At 49.5% G+C, this 16,820-nt stretch overlaps 1 protein-coding gene across 3 annotated transcripts in view; it reads left to right on the plus strand.

Annotated features, from left to right (window-relative positions):
* Positions 1-16,820, plus strand: part of ITGA5 (integrin subunit alpha 5) — a 68,524-nt gene that overhangs the window by 43,266 nt on the left and 8,438 nt on the right. For all 3 annotated transcript variants that reach the window (XM_077923749.1, XM_077923747.1, XM_077923748.1), the window contains exons 10-23: positions 1,083-1,139; positions 2,070-2,122; positions 2,492-2,700; positions 6,220-6,411; positions 7,679-7,724; positions 7,885-7,992; positions 9,996-10,051; positions 11,317-11,471; positions 11,810-11,947; positions 12,524-12,591; positions 14,329-14,479; positions 15,317-15,409; positions 15,952-16,028; positions 16,720-16,800. In XM_077923749.1, coding sequence (XP_077779875.1) covers positions 1,083-1,139; positions 2,070-2,122; positions 2,492-2,700; positions 6,220-6,411; positions 7,679-7,724; positions 7,885-7,992; positions 9,996-10,051; positions 11,317-11,471; positions 11,810-11,947; positions 12,524-12,591; positions 14,329-14,479; positions 15,317-15,409; positions 15,952-16,028; positions 16,720-16,800 — 1,484 coding nt within the window. The remainder of the gene's footprint in view (positions 1-1,082; positions 1,140-2,069; positions 2,123-2,491; positions 2,701-6,219; positions 6,412-7,678; positions 7,725-7,884; positions 7,993-9,995; positions 10,052-11,316; positions 11,472-11,809; positions 11,948-12,523; positions 12,592-14,328; positions 14,480-15,316; positions 15,410-15,951; positions 16,029-16,719; positions 16,801-16,820) is intronic.

The raw sequence follows: 16,820 nt of genomic DNA on the forward strand, positions 1-16,820 counted from the left end.
TAGAGGCCCGAAACCAAACAAATCCGATTTCCCTGCGGCCGTTTGGCTGCGGCCAAGAACCAACCCCATGATGTTGTTGCAGAGGTTACTTTGGGCTGCGATTCTCTTCGCCTCTAACATGTGACGTGGCCTTCCTTCCTCCTGGCACAGCCTTTCTCTCGGTGACCTTGCTGTGACACTTAGTTGCCCACAGAGCAGTCTGAGAGGAACCTCAGCCCCACTTCTTGAGCAGAAGTGGTGCTAAGGGCACCCAAAGCTCCCGCAATACAACCAACTCATTTTCTGCCACACTGTGGGACCCTTTGGGTGAGGTTTACTTCTGCATTCTAAGTTTGGGGCTGTAGTGCAGGAGGCATCCAGACTCAAAACAGATATTTTTTACCTCAGGGCTGTTCTCTCTCTCCCTGCTGGCGTCCCCCACAATATAGCATTTCTATACTGTCCTCTCATAAAATATCAGGGCAGTGTACAGCAATACAATACACAATACAATACACAATACAATACAATACAATACATAACAAGCAATCATTAAACTGACTCACGACTCAAGAAAATTCTAATCATGCACACATATATAACATAAACATGAGCTCATGCACACACATATATGAGTACTACCAGTGTTGTGACAAACTGCCTATGTGGATGAAGGAAGGGAAAATGTCCTAGTGATAAGAGCAATTAATTACAGTGATTTGAATAAATTATTAGTATTATTTAAAGAAAAGGTTTCTATTTTGGTAGCCAGGACTCCCCAGCTGTGGGAGGAGAATGCGTACGTGGCCAGAAGGGAGACCCTGGGTCTTGGGAGCAAAGACTCCTCGGTTCCCTTTTCATCCCTGTCAGGAGAAGTAGGGTTGGCTCCTTTGCCACAACAAGCCTTTCCCAGCTGAGTCCCTTGAGCACTGATGAACTATGACTCCCTTTATCCCTGGCCATTGGCCGTCCTGCCTGGGGATTGTGGGAACTGTAATCCAGCAGTGCCTTAGTGGAGGATTCCAGCTGGATCACTTTGGATCAGTCTACATGAGACTGAAGACCTCTCATTTTCTCTTCCTTTCTTCTTTCCTTCTTTCCAGGTCACAATTCTAAATGGAAGTGACATTCGGCCCCTGTACAACTTTTCTGGAGAGCAGGTAAATGGCTGCACTGTTCACACTGAAGCCAGGAAGGAGGGTCTTGATGCTGCAGCTGGGCCATGCCCAACCTCTGACAAAGGCATGGCTCCATTGCCATCCCTTAGGGTGACACCTGCAGGCCACACCTGCGTTAAGGTCTGAGCTTCATTCCAGGAAAGGACAGAGCAAGAAATAGAAACATATGATGGTTCCTGAGATCCACTGTGTTTACTAGTCCTATTTCCTCCCCACTTAAAAAACTCCCTAGCTTTCAGGCTCCCTGGGGCCTTAGGACTTTGTCTGTGCTGTGATTCAGTGTATCAAAAGTACAGGATTTGGATTGATTGGGTGCAGGGTGTCAAATTTGGTTTTCCGTACAGAGTATACCCTGTATGTGCTTATCTGTCTGAACAGAAGTGTTGTTGCACAGCTGGTAGTCAGAGACGATGGGAGTTGTAGTCTGACAGCAACTGGAGGGCTCCCAGTGGGAGAAGGCTGCCCTGGAGAACCCCAGAAATTTAAGGAACTATCCTGTGTTGGAGGTGTGCAGGTAGCATGATTGGTCTGGGGCCCCATCTGCCCAATGCATTTAAAGCAGAATTATGCCACTTTGAACAGTGTAGTTTATGCTGCAAGTTGTCAGGAGATCTCAATTCCCCTCATAGGGCTACAATTCCCAGAGTTCCATTGTGAGAATTGTTGCTCTGGGAGGGAACACGCGTTTCCTAGCAATTCTTGGCCTGCTTAACAAACACACCTCCCAAGGTTCTTTGGGGAAAGCGACCATGAAGATACTTTCAATATACAATGCAGACGTGGCCTGGGACTGAGGGGTCTGTGGGGAGTCAAGAGTCCCGCCCTTAGCAGACAGTCTGTCACGATTGCAGGATGCCTGCCCCATGTTGACATCCTTCAGCCTCACCAGCTGCCTGTCATTTCCCTCAACAGATGGCTGCCTATTTTGGCTATGCTGTGGCTGCCACTGATCTAAACGGTGACAGGTGAGTGTTGAGGAAGGGTGACCACAATCACTAGTTGTGTGTGTGAGAGAGGGGGGGGGGCGCTTTTCTCCACACTAGAAGAAGCTGTGGGAATGTTTGACTATGTTTGAGTTTGGGAGATTTTGGGTGGGCTCTGTCTAGGAAGGAGGAAGAGAGTTGCCATGGATAGCAGAGGGAAGGGGCAGTGCAGACCCCATGGAGATACTCTGGCGATGGTTGAGGAGGGGGGCTTTGTGCCTTTAGACCCTGCTGCTCTCTCACTTCCACTAGTGCTTCTCTGAACCCCGGCAGTGAGCTCTTTGTACCTTTTGGATCCAGAGTTGGTGATTTTAAGGCTCTTGCTCTTTCTCCTCCCACCCCACCATGCAGCCTAGATGACCTACTGATTGGTGCCCCCTTATACATGGAAAAAACAGAAGATGGTCGTGTGCAGGAGGTGGGCAGAGTCTACATCTTCCTGCAACAGCTGTACGGCATGGAGCCAGTGGCGTCGGCCGCACTTACTGGTCACCAAGAATTTGGTCGCTTTGGCAGTGCTATTGCGCCCCTGGGAGACCTTGACCAGGACGGCTACAATGGTAGGGATCTTTGACAAGGAGATGCAGGGGTGGGCTGCCCCAGATAGTTGCATCCCACCTTTCGTCAAAAGTTATCAAGTTCCTAACAATTTTCTTGCAACTTGTGAGCATCCATGAGGACATTTTCATTTTATTGCTGTTGCTAAATGTCTGCCCTTTCTTGAACTTTCTCACTTTGACAGCAGGATTAACCAACAGCTTGTTAGTTCTAGCCTCCCTTTATTTCACAATGCCACACAGGCGTTGATGCCAGATCCCTGTTCCACTCAAAGCAGTTCTCCCGCCCTTCCCAGATTTTTCATAGCTGAGGTTAAGGTACTCTGGTTGATTTTAGGGAGCTTTTTATGAGTTAAAATTGGAAGCACGCCCCAATCAATGCCTGCTCACTCCCAAACTGCATCTGCATGTTGTATTGTTCAGGCATGCTTCCTGAATGGAAGGAGGCCAGTGGAGAGTAGCAGCTCGCACAGAGATGCAACTGGCAGCCCCCTTGGAAATGGCTGTGCCTTTCCAAGGAGTGTCCAAGGAGTGGGACTGGACAATCTCCTCTCATCTGATGCAGCAGCACAGTAGCATTGTGGTCCAACTGCATCTGAAGAGCCACAGCTTTAATTTGTTTGCTTTCTTGCAGCCCACTAGCAAGCCCTGGGATGTGGTTTTGAATCTGCAGAGTCCTGATCTCATGAGCCATTATATAACTAAATGTACAGAAGGGTCAAGCCCATCATTTCGACATTTGAGCTCATGTACCTTTAACAGTTGTGTAGATGGGATAATTTGGGCAAGAGCAGCTGTTTAAAGCAGTGTGCACTTACTGAATTCCCCTTTTCTCTACTCAGCTGTTATAGGTGCTGGACCTTTGGTGATCGACTCCCCCTGCAACACAGGCTCCCATTAGGGAACCCTCTTGAACCAGCCAGACAAGTGTCCCACAAAATAACAAAGCAAAGTGGGGATCAAGTTTAATGTGGTACATTGAAAGAGGAGGCAGCAATCTGTTCAGCAGAAAATGTGTGTCTGATTTGGTTCCCCGCCCTAGACATAGTTTGCATACTCAAGATAGCATACAGTAGATTAGTTTTCCTTTAATGTCATAGGCAAATCAGAGGGGCTCCAAAATCATTAAAGAGCAATGATTCCTCCTGCCCTTTCAGAATACATTTATGAGCAAGGTCTGGATTCTGATCACAGCCAGATGCAACCCAGGACAAAAGTTTTATAGGTATTTGTGACCCATATTTGTGTATGTAGCCGGATAGGAAAGCCCTACATGTGATTTTGCTGCCATCTGCTGGATGAGGTTCATACTGCACATTTGCATCGTGCAATGTATGTCTGGGCACACCTTGAAGCAGGTACTGAAATTCCTGGTTTCTGCTACAGTCCTGCACAAGAGGCTAAGGCCTGATGCTTTTCTTCTTCTCCATTGTTTTAATTTATTGTGTTAAAATATTTCCTTTTGTCTCACCTTTTAACTCAGAAGTTTCTAAAGCAGCTAAGAGAGAAAAGGCAGCAAAAATTAAAACTAATTGGAGCAGAGTGTGCATTCTTGTGTACAAATCCTGCGAAACCGTTTCTGAGCTCCTGTACTGGGGTTCCCTGGGCACAGGAGTTAGGGGGATGAGGGTGCAGAGTGAGAAGAGGTTACTATGTGTTTTTATTACATTATTCCCCACCTTTCCTCCAGGGAGCTCTAGGTGGCATACCTGGTTCCCCCCTCCTCCTCCTATCCTCACAACAACCCTGTAAGGTGGGTCAGGCAGAGAGACAGTGTCAGGACCAAGGTTGTTCAGCAAGCTTCATGGCTGAGTTGCAATTTGAACCCTGGTCTGACACACTAATCACTACACCATATTGGTTCTCAGTGTGGTTTTTGGTTAGAGTACTAATGGAGGCAGCCTGGGGGATTTGGGGGACAACTGAGCAGAGTGAGAAGGAGGATCCCTTAATCCAGTTGGGCTCCTTTTTGAAAGAAGTGAAGTAAGACCCTTCACCGTCTAAAGTGGGGAGGGATGGGGGGGCTCTGTAGGACCAAGACCAGCAACTCAATTTATCTAACTACCACTGCCAAGAAAGGCTCTGGCGGAATGAGTGGGCAAGACCAAGAGTGGGTCCAACGGTCAAGAAAACAGTTTCTACATGTGCTGTTGAGGGAAGTGAGGGGCAGGTGCGGCTTGTCCACCTGGGAAGGGAGTCCATCTAGGAGAAGGAAAACTCTGATCCTAAATCTCTGCTGCTTTGTGGGGCATCTTTGGGAGAAGAAAGACTAAGGATTAAAACCTACACAAATCTGGAGTGGAGTCTCCTGCAGCCCAGCTGGTGCCAAACTTATTGCTCTGCTTTTGTTTGGACCACATCAGTGAGGATGAGTGGATCCGTGTCTGGGCAGCCCAGGACCTCCATACACACTGCCCAGGCTTGTGCCCCGGGGAGGTCATTTCAGTGCTGCTAATGCAGTAGTTTGACTTCACCCCTGGAGGTGCACTCCATTGTCTCTTGAGCCAGACAGATGCCAGCAATATAACGGCTTCCAGTTCCAGTGTGCCCTCCTCTCTCTCAGCCTTTCTGGCCTTCCCCTCAGCTCAGCTCACAGCTCAGCAGTGGTGATGGCAGTTCCCCTCTGGCCGCCTAACTACCACCCCTCTCTCCCTCACCCTCCAACTTGCGCACAGGCAAGAGTTGCCAGTCACAGCTGGCTGTGCATGCGCTCAAGGGTGCTAGCATGACAACAGTCTCAAGCAAACGGGAAGAACTGGTGCCTTGCCTTATTGATGGTGGTTAGTCTGTCCTTCTTTTTTCTTTATTCCAATTGTCACTGCATTGCTTTTTTTAACCCCTGCTAAAAATTCGTTTCTTTAATCAAGCCTGTCCAGATGTGCATTTGACATGTTATTTTTAACAGGTAATTGTGCTTTGTTATTTCTTTTTTTTTTTAGCTGCTGGTTTTACTTCTGTTTTGAAATGCTTTAGGCCAACTTGCTTTCAACACATGGACATTTCTTTAAATGAGTGTTTTGTTTAATGTCAAGGGTGGGGAACCTTTGGCCCTCCCGTGGTTGCTGGACTCCCAACTCCCATCATCCTGACCCTTGGCCATGTTTGCTGGGGCAGCTGAAAGTTTAACTCCAAGAGCAGGGGAGGCAACCTAAGGCCCAGGGGCCGGATGCGGCCCAATCACCTTCTCAATCTGGCCCGCGGACAGTCCAGGAATCAACGTGTTTTTACATGAGTAGAATGTTTCCTTTTATTTAAAATGCATCTCTGGGTTATTTGTGGGGCATGGGAATTCATTCATTTCCCCCCCCAAAAATATAGTCTGGCCCACCACATGGTCTGAGGGATGGTGGACCGGCCCACAGCTGAAAAAGGTTGCTGACCCCTGTCCAAGACCATCTGGAGGGCCAAAGTTCACCTGCACCTGTTTCATGCCAGCCACTTAAGAGGTGTTTGTAGATCGAGTGGCATCTACGCCTTGTCAAATAACTGAATGAATGCTGACGCTGGAATTTGTTCCTGCAGATGTGGCCATTGGGGCCCCGTTTGGTGGCAAGGAGCAGCAAGGCATGGTCTATGTGTACAATGGCCGGCCTGGCGGACTGAACCCCAAGCCTTCTCAGGTGTTACAGGGCCACTGGCCAGCTGGCCAGACTCCAGACTTCTTTGGCTTCTCCATGCGTGGGGCTAAGGACCTGGATGGAAACGGCTACCCAGGTGAGGACTGAGTGTGAAACCACAAGAAAGGCTGCAATGGGGCATCTGGAGGATCAAAGAGCCATAGGTTATCTTTGGTAGCTTTGCATGGATGAGGTCCCAGGTTCTGTCCCAGCTCTCTCTGGCTAAAGGCAGAAATCCAAAGGGGACCCAGCAAACTCTTTATCCTATAGAGCAGGTTTAGCCAAGTTGTTGGACTCCCAAGTCCCCACCAGCCCCAGCCAGTGTCGCCCACTGGCCAGGGATGATGGGACTCATCGTCCAGCAATATCTGGAGGGCACTCTGTTGCCTGACCCTGATACAGAGGCAGTATGGTTCTCTGTGCAATTGAGTAACAGCTTAAGGAAGTCCAAATACTATACACAAGTGGGATCTGCAAGAAAGCGTTGCCACGTGGAGTGCTCCTGTTCACTGTATCAGCCAGCCAGCCAGGCTCTCTAGGATGCTAGGCAGTTCCTCCCACCCGGGTTCCCATTCCACCCTCTTCAGCATTCTGTGGCCATTGAGCACGCTCAATCCTCACTGAACTGTCTGGGGTTTCTTACAGCTTTAGTGGTTTTTATTTTAAGATCTTTGTGCTCTTGATACCTCCCTCGTGCATGTATGGTGCCATTTTGGCTCTGTAGGCAGCGGCACTCAAACCCTGCATGTTGGAAATAGAGGGAATTATTATATTCCTGATGATTGATCAGATAATCCAACAGCCAGTTTGGGCATCTTGTATCCTAAGGAGCATGTTAACATCCGGTATAAATTTAGGTCTTCAGGGAGGCAACCCTCAGAATGCTCTCAAAGGCAAAGTGAAAGCAAGAAAGTGTCCCATTGGTATTGTAAAAGCCCTCTGCAATGGCATTTATAAACACCCACTTTATAATGAGCATTTAATATCAGGTCTCCAAAGAGACTCTCACTTGAAGGGCAGTAGTCATGCAAGGAGGCTACCACCCTTGTCTATGTTCAAGTGGTCCATTGATACTTATCTTTGCAAAACTTGGGCATAAGAGCATTATCTGCCCCTAACCATGCAGCTGTTGATTTGCCCTTATCTCAGAGGACTTTGCAAGGAAGAGCAATAAAGGAGGCTTCCTCTGAGCATGTGCTAAGTGGTTTTCCCCATAACCACTGAGAAACAATAGGCAATGTGACACATAAGCAGCTTTGAGCTAAGTTTCTCTTTTGAAACCAACCCCTGGAAAATGGTATCAAAATCTGCAACAAGATAGAGCTCATTGCCTGTCCACTACTTTCTCTCTCTCCACCCTTCAGATCTGATTGTGGGAGCCTTTGGAATGGACACAGCCCTGGTTTACAGGTAGGCACTGTGCATAAGGATTGTGGATGGGGATGCAGACAAATGCATCTCCCCACCCCTCGATTTGGGGGAGAAGAGTTTGAAAGGTTCAGAAAGACAGGTGAAATGGTAAAAACATCACAGTTCTTTCTCTCCCTCCCTCTCTTGCCTACCTTCGCAGGGGCCGCCCCATCGTTCATGCAAGTGCCACTCTCAGCATCTTCCCCACCATGTTTAACCCTGAGGAGAGAGCTTGCACCCTAGAGGGCACTGGAACCCCCGTTGCTTGGTGAGTGATGTTGGAAGGAAACCACAGTGGAAGGTACAGTCCTGATGGTCCCCAAGTGACTGTGGCGACTGTAGCTCTGTTGGCCTTATTCTGAGCTACAATTCCCAGTCTTCTGGGGTAAGCCATAGGGAAGGACCATAGCTCAGTGGCAGAGCACATGCTCTGCACACCAAAGGTCCCATGTTCAACCCCCAGTATCTCCTGGTAGGACTGGGAAAGAGCCCTGTGCGAAACTCTGAAATAGGCTCCTGCTGGTCAGTGTTGACCACACTGCGAGGGGGTGTGGCCTGATTTGGTGTCAGGTAGCTTCCTGTGTTCCTGCGGCAGGTGAGCCATTTCAAAAGCAGTGTCTTTCCACACTGTAAAGGAGTATCACGAGCAAAAGCTCCCCACCTCTCACCAGGATGCTTTCTGGTGTTTACCTGATGGGAGAAAGAGAAGAGTCCCATGCAGACAAGCCCTAAGAGAGCTGTGACTGTTAGACCCATCTGAGATCAGTGCCAGGGCTTATCTCTCAGTAAGGGAGTCTTAGGACAGGAGGCCTTTTACTATTAAACCTGCACTAGCATGTGCATCCTGGTGTCTGCGTTGTTTTTTAATGGTATGGTACTGTAGGAGTGTTAAAAAAAACCAACAGTTTGTAAAATTCCAGAAACGCTTAAAATGTGGGGGGGCTGTCCTTTTCAAAAACAATGGCCATGGATCTGCATATTAGTGGGCAGCAGTGCTGGGAGCGGGAAGGAAGCCCCCCTGTGGGTGCTTGTAGCAGCTGTCATAACCAAAGAGCTTCTACTGTTACCTAGAGGCTTCTCACCACATGGAACCTCATTCGCAGGCTCCTGCATGAACAAACCCCTAGGAGCCCTTACCTCCGTGCTTGCACTAACTCATTCACTCCAGGCAAAGCAGAACCAGTAAGCAGATAGTCTTGTGACATTTTACGGCAGAGGTGAAATAAGCTGTCACAATGGAGATCGGTTTCATGTGGTCTCCATGTGACAAAAATAGCATGTGCCTTCCAGATTTGCTCCAGCTAAGAAGGGGCTGTATTGATCCTCTAGCCATGAAAGGGGCCTGGGGGGATATTTATGAACTGAGTTTTTCAGTTGCTCAGCAACTGGAGAGAAGTGGGGGTTGCCCTGGCCACCTGCCCAACTTGACTATGAATGGGTGATTGTAATAGGCTGGTGACCCGGCTGGGACCACATGGCTGGGAGGAGAGGCTGAGTCATCCAGACAGGAACACACCCCAACCACCACCACCCCACCATCACGTTAGCCGCTCTCCCCCCACCCCAACTCTTGCATCAAGAGAATCTGCCTCTTGAATGAGCTTCCCTTTCCACACCTAGAAGTGTTGCCCTCAGGCCAGGTGCATTTTGTGGCCCTCTTCTCTGCATTTCAGTTTGTTCTGCCTTGGAACACCTGTGTCCCTGGGAACAAAGCCCAGATTCCCTTTGCTGCCCCATCCCGTTTCCTTCCTGGCAGAACTGACAGAACGTGGCACATCTTTCCTATCTCCATAGCCATTCCTTTTTAAATAGGTGGCATTCCTGCGTGCCACTGGATCTCCTCTATCTCCCTCCCCTTGAAGTTCTGTTTCAACTCCAGCTGCATCAGAAGGCACCCTGTCCAGAGCACCAGCCTCCTTTCCTGGCAGCGATTTACATTTTTATAGCACCATAGTGCTTTACAGTGATTAAAGCAAGCAATCCTTTGAGGTCGGCCCTTAACAAGGAATAACCAAGGTTTCAGGACTACAACTCCCACCAGCCGATTGGCCATTCCAGCTGGGGCTGATGGGATTTGGAAGGCACCATGTTGACTACTCCTGCCCTTAAATAATGTCATTCTGCTGTAGTGGAGATGTAGGTGAGCCCCTGACTGAGCAAGGATCTGAACCCAGGGCATTCACATTCCAATTTGGCCCTCCCTAGACTGCACTGCCTTTCACTCATTTCTTACAATGACTCATTGCTCCCCCCTTTCTCCCATGTCAACAGCATCAACCTGAGCTTTTGTCTGAATGCATCTGGGAAACATGTGCCCGACTCCATTGGTGAGTAATATGGGGAAGGGGTGGCATCTATGCCACTGACAAGTGCTGGCATCAAGAAGTTGTCTCAGAGTCTAGCACAGCTGGTCCACAGGCATCTGGTTGACCAGTGTGGTGTAATGGTTAAGAGCAGTAGATTCGTAATCTGGGGAACCGGGTTCGCGTCTCCACTCCTCCACATGCAGCTGCTGGGTGACCTTGGGCCAGTCACACTTTGAAGTCTCTCAGCCCCACTCACCTCACAGAGCGTTTGATGTGGGGGAGGAAGGGAAAGGAGAATGTTAGCCGCTTTGAGACTCCTTAGGGCAGTGATAAAGCGGGATATCAAATCCAAACTCCTCCTCCTCCTCCTCCTCCTCCTCCTCCTCTTCTTCTTCTTCTTTTTCTTCTTCTTCACTGGGAGAACTGCATGTTGGGCTAGAGGAGCCCTTTGGCCTGATCCAAAGGGCTCCTCTTATGTTCCCATGAATCTTTAGCATCAAGGAGGCCTTGGAGTTAGGCCAAGATCAGCTGGAGGTCAAGCCAAGTTTTCAGATTCTGGGACCCAGAAGCTGGAACAGAAAGCATGGCGAAAGCAGAAGGCTACACAGCAGGGATGGGGAACCTTGGCCCTGCAGATGTTGCTGGACTCCACCTCCCATCACCCCCAGGCAGAATGGCCAATGCTCAGGAATTATGGGAGGTGGAGTCCAGCAACATTGAGAGAGGCACTGGAGGCCAACAATAAAGCAAGATGAGCGTCGCAACCCCAGAGTCGTGCGCAACTGGACCTAATGGTCAGGGGTCCCTTTACCTTTAAATTGACGTATAACAAATCTGAAAATAGTATTCTCATCGTAAATTTCTTTCAGTTGTAATGAAAATGGGCAGGAAGAGCATCTGCCACACTTGTAGTGACCCATAGACCCCAAATTACCAATGGTCCGAGTACAGTGCAAGAGTGTCCCTTCCAGGTGCCAAAAATGCTGTAACTCTGAGGAAGCATCGCAGAACAATTAATAAAGCAGAATGATGTTTGGGTGGTCTGGTAGAAATCCACCTCTATTATTGCATAAGCAATGAAATGTTGCAGAATATGCCTGCAAACAACCAAAGCATCAATCTGAGCCCTCCCTGACTGCCATTTTGCTAAGAAACCAAGAGTTATATCTTGTGGGTGATCAGTACTTCTTCTGGGACTGATGTGGGAGCCCCTCTTGGGCTGCGTTCTGGGGCATAGTGCTATCACATCTCAGTTGACCCCATCTTCTTCTCTCCTGCATGCGTAGGGTTCAATGTGGAGCTGCACCTCGACCACCTCAAACAGAAAGGGGCAGTGAAGAGAGCGCTCTTCCTGCGTTCCCGCCAGCCCCACCTAGTCGAGACCCTCCAAATCCGCAACGGTGCCAACTCTGAGTGCCGCGAGATGAAAATCTACCTCAGGGTGAGTCTCAGTCTGTGCCCACAAGCTCTGCCTTCTTCTCTTGGGCATGGCTATTCTTCAGCATATTTCTGCACTTCATTGCAAGGAAAGTTACGGCTTTGTGCAGGGGTGGCTAACCTCTGGGTTCGCCAGATGTGCTGGACTCTGCTTCCCAGCACCCATATCCAGGGATCTAAAAAGGGTTCCCACAGTAGCCGGCGTGTGACTGCACCTGCAGCCCTCGCAGTTTGGCTGAAGAGTCAGAGGAGCACCCGTCACCCCATGGCGCAGCAAGCATTTCTCTGCAGCATGGGATCCATGCCCTTGGTGCCTTATCCCTTCTCTGTCTCTTTCTCCAGAACGAGACTGAATTCCGCGACAAGCTCTCCCCCATCCACCTGTCCCTCAACTTCTCGCTGGATCCAGAGGCCCCGCAGGACGCACATGGTCTGCAGCCCATCCTCAACTACCTCACACACAACCACATTGAGCAGAAGGTACTCTCGGGTTGGAGGGTTGCTCAGCAGTTGCTCCCAGCATTCCATGAACACATGTTTGGTGCTATGGGATACAGAAAGGTCTTCTCTCCTCCCTGGCAGGGTAGACTGCAGTGCAGCGACACTCAGCCTTTCTGGAAAGATAATAACCCAAAAGCATGTAAGGTCTACAACACAGGGAAACCTAATGCCCTTTGTCTAGAATATGTCCCTATTCGTTTCAAGAAGAACTGCAGGCTATCCAACGGTTAATGGTCACTTTCAAAACACGACAGCTCTGAAGTAGTGGCTCAGTCTTGGGCACAACAAGAAGCCAGAATTCCGGGACTCAGCAAGAAAATGCTGCCAGCATCTTTTCCCTGCCTGCACGGGAGGAGATGGGAAGCATGCAAGCCCAAGACTCACTGCAGCTCATGAACATAGTTCTACGCCATGGTTTAGCTGTTCAACCAAATACAGCTTTTGTAGTTTTGTAGCTTATGTTATGGTTATGTCAGCATAGTAATAGGTTAACGTGATCCTTTTAGTGTCGGCAAACAGGCAAAGAGGTGTTTTTTTTCTTTTTTTGCCCACCAGGCCCAGATCCAGCTGGACTGTGGTGAAGACAATGTCTGTGTCCCTGACCTTCAGCTTGACGTTTTTGGGTAAGGCTCTCTCTTCCCTCGCTCTGTGGCATCACAAACATGGAAAAAGCCAGGCAGTTTGGGTGCTTTCTGTTGCTTTATCCACCACCCAGAATATTCAGGCAGATCCCCCACTCCCCCTTGCATCCTTGTTACACATGTTGAACCCTCTGCTTTTGTGGATTCAGGAAGGGATTGTAGCTCTTGGCACCCTCTGCAGAAGTCCTGATCTCCCTCCTTTCTTCCAGGGCTCTACTCTCTTGCTAATCAGATATTCCCTCTTACCAGCGCATCTGCCTCCAGCACGGCCACGTGGGAACATCAGAACATATAATACAATACATGCACACCTTTGGCATTGGGGGGCTGGTGAGCAGTGATTTCCCTCAGAAGGGTTCACCTTCAGCAGTTTGGCTCCCTCGGCTGTTGTAAAATGGAAGTGCAATTGGACGGGATAAAAAGATGGCCAAACTATGCTCTTCTTATTTATTACCCACAGCAACGGCTCCTGCTTCTCTGCTGTTAGCTGATCTCGTGCCTTTCCCATCTAATAGCACATGGACATAGATTATATCACTTCTTGTGTTATGTCAGCAGCATCTTGCCCATATGTAAATGTTTTTAAAAGTAAGCTTTCTAATAATAATGTAAAAGAGTAAGAATTGCAAAAGGCAATTGCAAAAGAATTAAGGGGAGGGCATGTGTTCATCCAGCACCAACAACCCCTTCCTATCTGAATCTGTCTGCAATCAATGGGGTGGGCTGTAGCTCCATGGAAGAACATCTACTGCATTATGCCTCTGCATCCCAGTTGCTGGGAATTCCGGGGGGGGGGGGGAGTGCAGTTGCACCTGCGTCCTCCTTGCAGGCTTCCCACAGGCATCTGGTTGGTCACTGTGAGAACAGGATGCTGAATTAGATGAGTCACTGGGCAGATCCGGCAGGACTCTTCTTATGTTCTTCTGCATGCAGAAGGTCCAGCCCCGGTGTCTCCAGGCAAGGCTGGGAGAAACTCCCAGAAGAGCTGCTTCCAATCAGTATAGACCTTGCTGACCTGGGCCAGTCACCTGACTTTGTAGAAGGTCGCTTCCTATCTTCCTAGGGATCCTGCTGAACACATTCAGTGCCCTTCTCCTACCTTCACAAGGTTTCCATTCCAGGGTGCAGAGACCTGAGATCTCAGTTCAGCAAATGCTAAACACTCAGTATTGGGTGCATTCAAAGAGTGCTCTTGGAGGCCTTTGTTATGGGATATATATATATATATGGCACTAGTATTAAGGACACAATAGGTACTCCTTTTTACACAGAGAGATCTGTGCCTGGCATGCACACTGAACATAGAGGCCCATTTTCATTTATAATCCTGTGTATAATGCGAGCTGCCCAGAGGGGGGGGGGGCATAGCTGGATAGCTCAGTCAGTAGAGCATGCAACTCTTAATCTCAGGCTTGTGGGTTCAGTCCCCATGTTGGGTGGAAGATTCCTGCATTGCAGGGGGTTGGACTAGATGGCCCTCGTGGTCCCTTCCAACTCTGCAGTTCTATGAATCTACCTGAGGCACTTCTGGGACTCTCTTTGTTCCACATGTCAGTCCAAAATGAAGGGTGGAGGAGAAACTGAATACAGTTTTTGCCATTGTTTTTTGCATGGTCTGAAATGTCTGCTCTCTATGTTGTACCTCCTAAAAATGGGCATCCTGGATCTTCACTGATACGTGTGTGCTCTCCTTCTCCTTCTTTGCTGGGTCTGTTGCAGGGACCAAACTGTTGTCTACCTGGGAGACAAGAATGCGCTGAACCTCACCTTCCACGCCCAGAACCGCGGTGAGGGTGGTGCTTATGAGGCTGAGCTCCACGTTACCATCCCACCGGAAGCAGACTACATGGGGGTTCTGCGGAATCATGGGGTACGTGCCTCCGCTGGGGGGGGGGGGGCTCATCCTTCTGCAGGCAAATCATCTTGCAACCCCTCCTGGCCAGGGGGGAGTGAACTTAATGAAGAGGCTGTCCTTTCCCAAAGCTTGGAACTGAGATACAAGCACAATTCTCAATTTTTGGGAAAGCAGATATATGATGGTGGGTTCCTGAGTATGATCTTTAAAGGGAGGGAGAAGAAGAAGAAGAAGAGGCAGCAAGTTTATCCTTTGTGGGTTTTTGAAATAACATAGGAAAGGCTTTTGCGAAAAGGTCTAGTCCTCATGGGGTAGAATGTCTGTGGATATATCTGTGCTAGAAATTAATAATAGGTTTTGCAGCTGCAACTATCATGGCCCCCTCTTGAGGGATCCAGAGAATGCGGTTGTGGTGAGGCTGCAATGCTTGATTGCTTCGATTGGTATATTAAAATGCTCTCAAATTTCTTTTTTAAAAAATAAAATAATGTCCCTGATTTCCTCAGAGAGCAGACTTTCTGAGTCAACCTGTGGGTGGGGCTGGGAAAATGACTCCACCCACCATCCCAGTCTCTGCCCACCGGATGTCCTCCAGATGTTTTAGAGTACAGCTCCCCGTGGTCCCAGCTAGTGTGGTCCCTTGCGCCCTTGGCAAGGAGGTGCATCAACGCCATGCTCTGGGGGGGGGGGGACACACTTTACTGCAATAGCCACATGAGAAATTGCTACATTTGATGCGACTCACATACTTTAAGCATCTGTCGTGAGGTCGGGGCAATGCACCAACCCCTGAGCTCAGGCAGAGGCAGGTCCACCCTCCTCTTCTCACACTTGTTTCCTTCTGTCTTCTAGAACCTTTCCAGCCTGAGCTGCCACTATGACACGGTGAATGACACCAACATGGTTTTCTGTGACCTCGGCAATCCAATGAAGGCAGGCACCAGTGTGAGTGTCTGCACTCCATGGCAAGGGGGTCTTGTTAGGGGCAGGTGGCTAGAGGACTGGGGTGTGCTGGGAGAGCCTGGGATACCATAAGATGAGAAGTCAACTGTGGTGAAGGGATATATGGTTATGGTGCGAAGGGGCCGCTCATTGGAGCAAGGCAAAACTAGCAAGCTGTGATCAGAGCCACTTTAATCTCTTTGTGATAGGGGACTCAGCGACAAAGTACGAGAGAGCTTCTGTGTCCTTTGGGAAGCTGCAAGCAGGGAGAGTGATGACACTCATAATAATGGGGAGAGCATATATATGGGGCACAGTGCCTTTTCCTTCAAGTGGGAGCTATCTGTTGGGGGGTTATTCATCCCACCCGTGTGTGAGGATTAACCAATTAGGGTAGGGCTAGCTAAACTCACCCAGAATAGGAAGGTTGGCTCTACCATAAGGCAGAGTGAGGCCGCTGCCTCAGGTGACACACAGCCATTGACAGTGGAGAGTGGGGGGAGGGACACAGATACTGACTCTTCTCTTTTCCGTATCTCGCCTAGCTCTGGGGTGGCCTACGCTTTACTGTGCCTCACCTTGATGCGAAGAAATCCATCCAATTTGACTTTCAGATTCACAGGTAAAAATGAGCCAGAGAATTCCCCCAAATTCTCCCCATAGCTGCCCCTGTTACCTGCCCCAGGGCGGCGCATTGCAAGGAAGGACCAGGGCTAAATGGGTGAGCTGGTTTTTGGGGAGGCTTGTCTTCCGTTGCTGACAGAGCAGGGATTGGCAGCCTGTTGCTGGACTCCCATCATCCCTGTCCGTTGGCCATGATGGCTGCTGCTGATGGGAGCTGGAAGCCAAATGACACCTGGAGGGCTGCAGGTTCCCCATCCCTGTGACAGAGGAACCGCAGGATTCCCCAGGGCAGGATCCAGCTAAGTGCAGAACACGGTCCTCTTGTGCAAAGGAATTCCCCCCTCTCTTCCCCCTGCTCCTCTTTAATCCTTTCCGGGGGACGGGGGCTTTTTGCCCAAGTGGAATGTGTCCTCGCACTCTGGTCATGCCTCTTCCTTCCCTGGGTTGATGACAGAGGGGTGTGCATGCGTCTGTGTAAAAACTACAGAGGTACAATTTCCACCCATTGCTCTGCCCACTTTTGTCTCTGGCCCCACCTGCCTCTGGCATGTGGCCCCCAGAAGTGAATGCGGCTCTTGGGGCTGAATGAAGGTCCACAACCCCTTTCCTAGCTGCTGCTTGTGTACTCTTCTTCTGTGCAGTGCTAGTCCTACATACAGTCACATATAACTATGTCTCTTTCACTACAGCAAGAACGCAAACAACTCCCACAGTGAGGTGGCTTCGTTCCCCTTGCGTGTCGAGGCTGCCGTTCATCTCAAAGCCCAGGGGTGAGTGTGACGCCAGAAGC

Source organism: Podarcis muralis, chromosome 2 (genome assembly GCF_964188315.1).
Source record: "Podarcis muralis chromosome 2, rPodMur119.hap1.1, whole genome shotgun sequence".
Classification (NCBI taxonomy): domain Eukaryota; kingdom Metazoa; phylum Chordata; class Lepidosauria; order Squamata; family Lacertidae; genus Podarcis; species Podarcis muralis.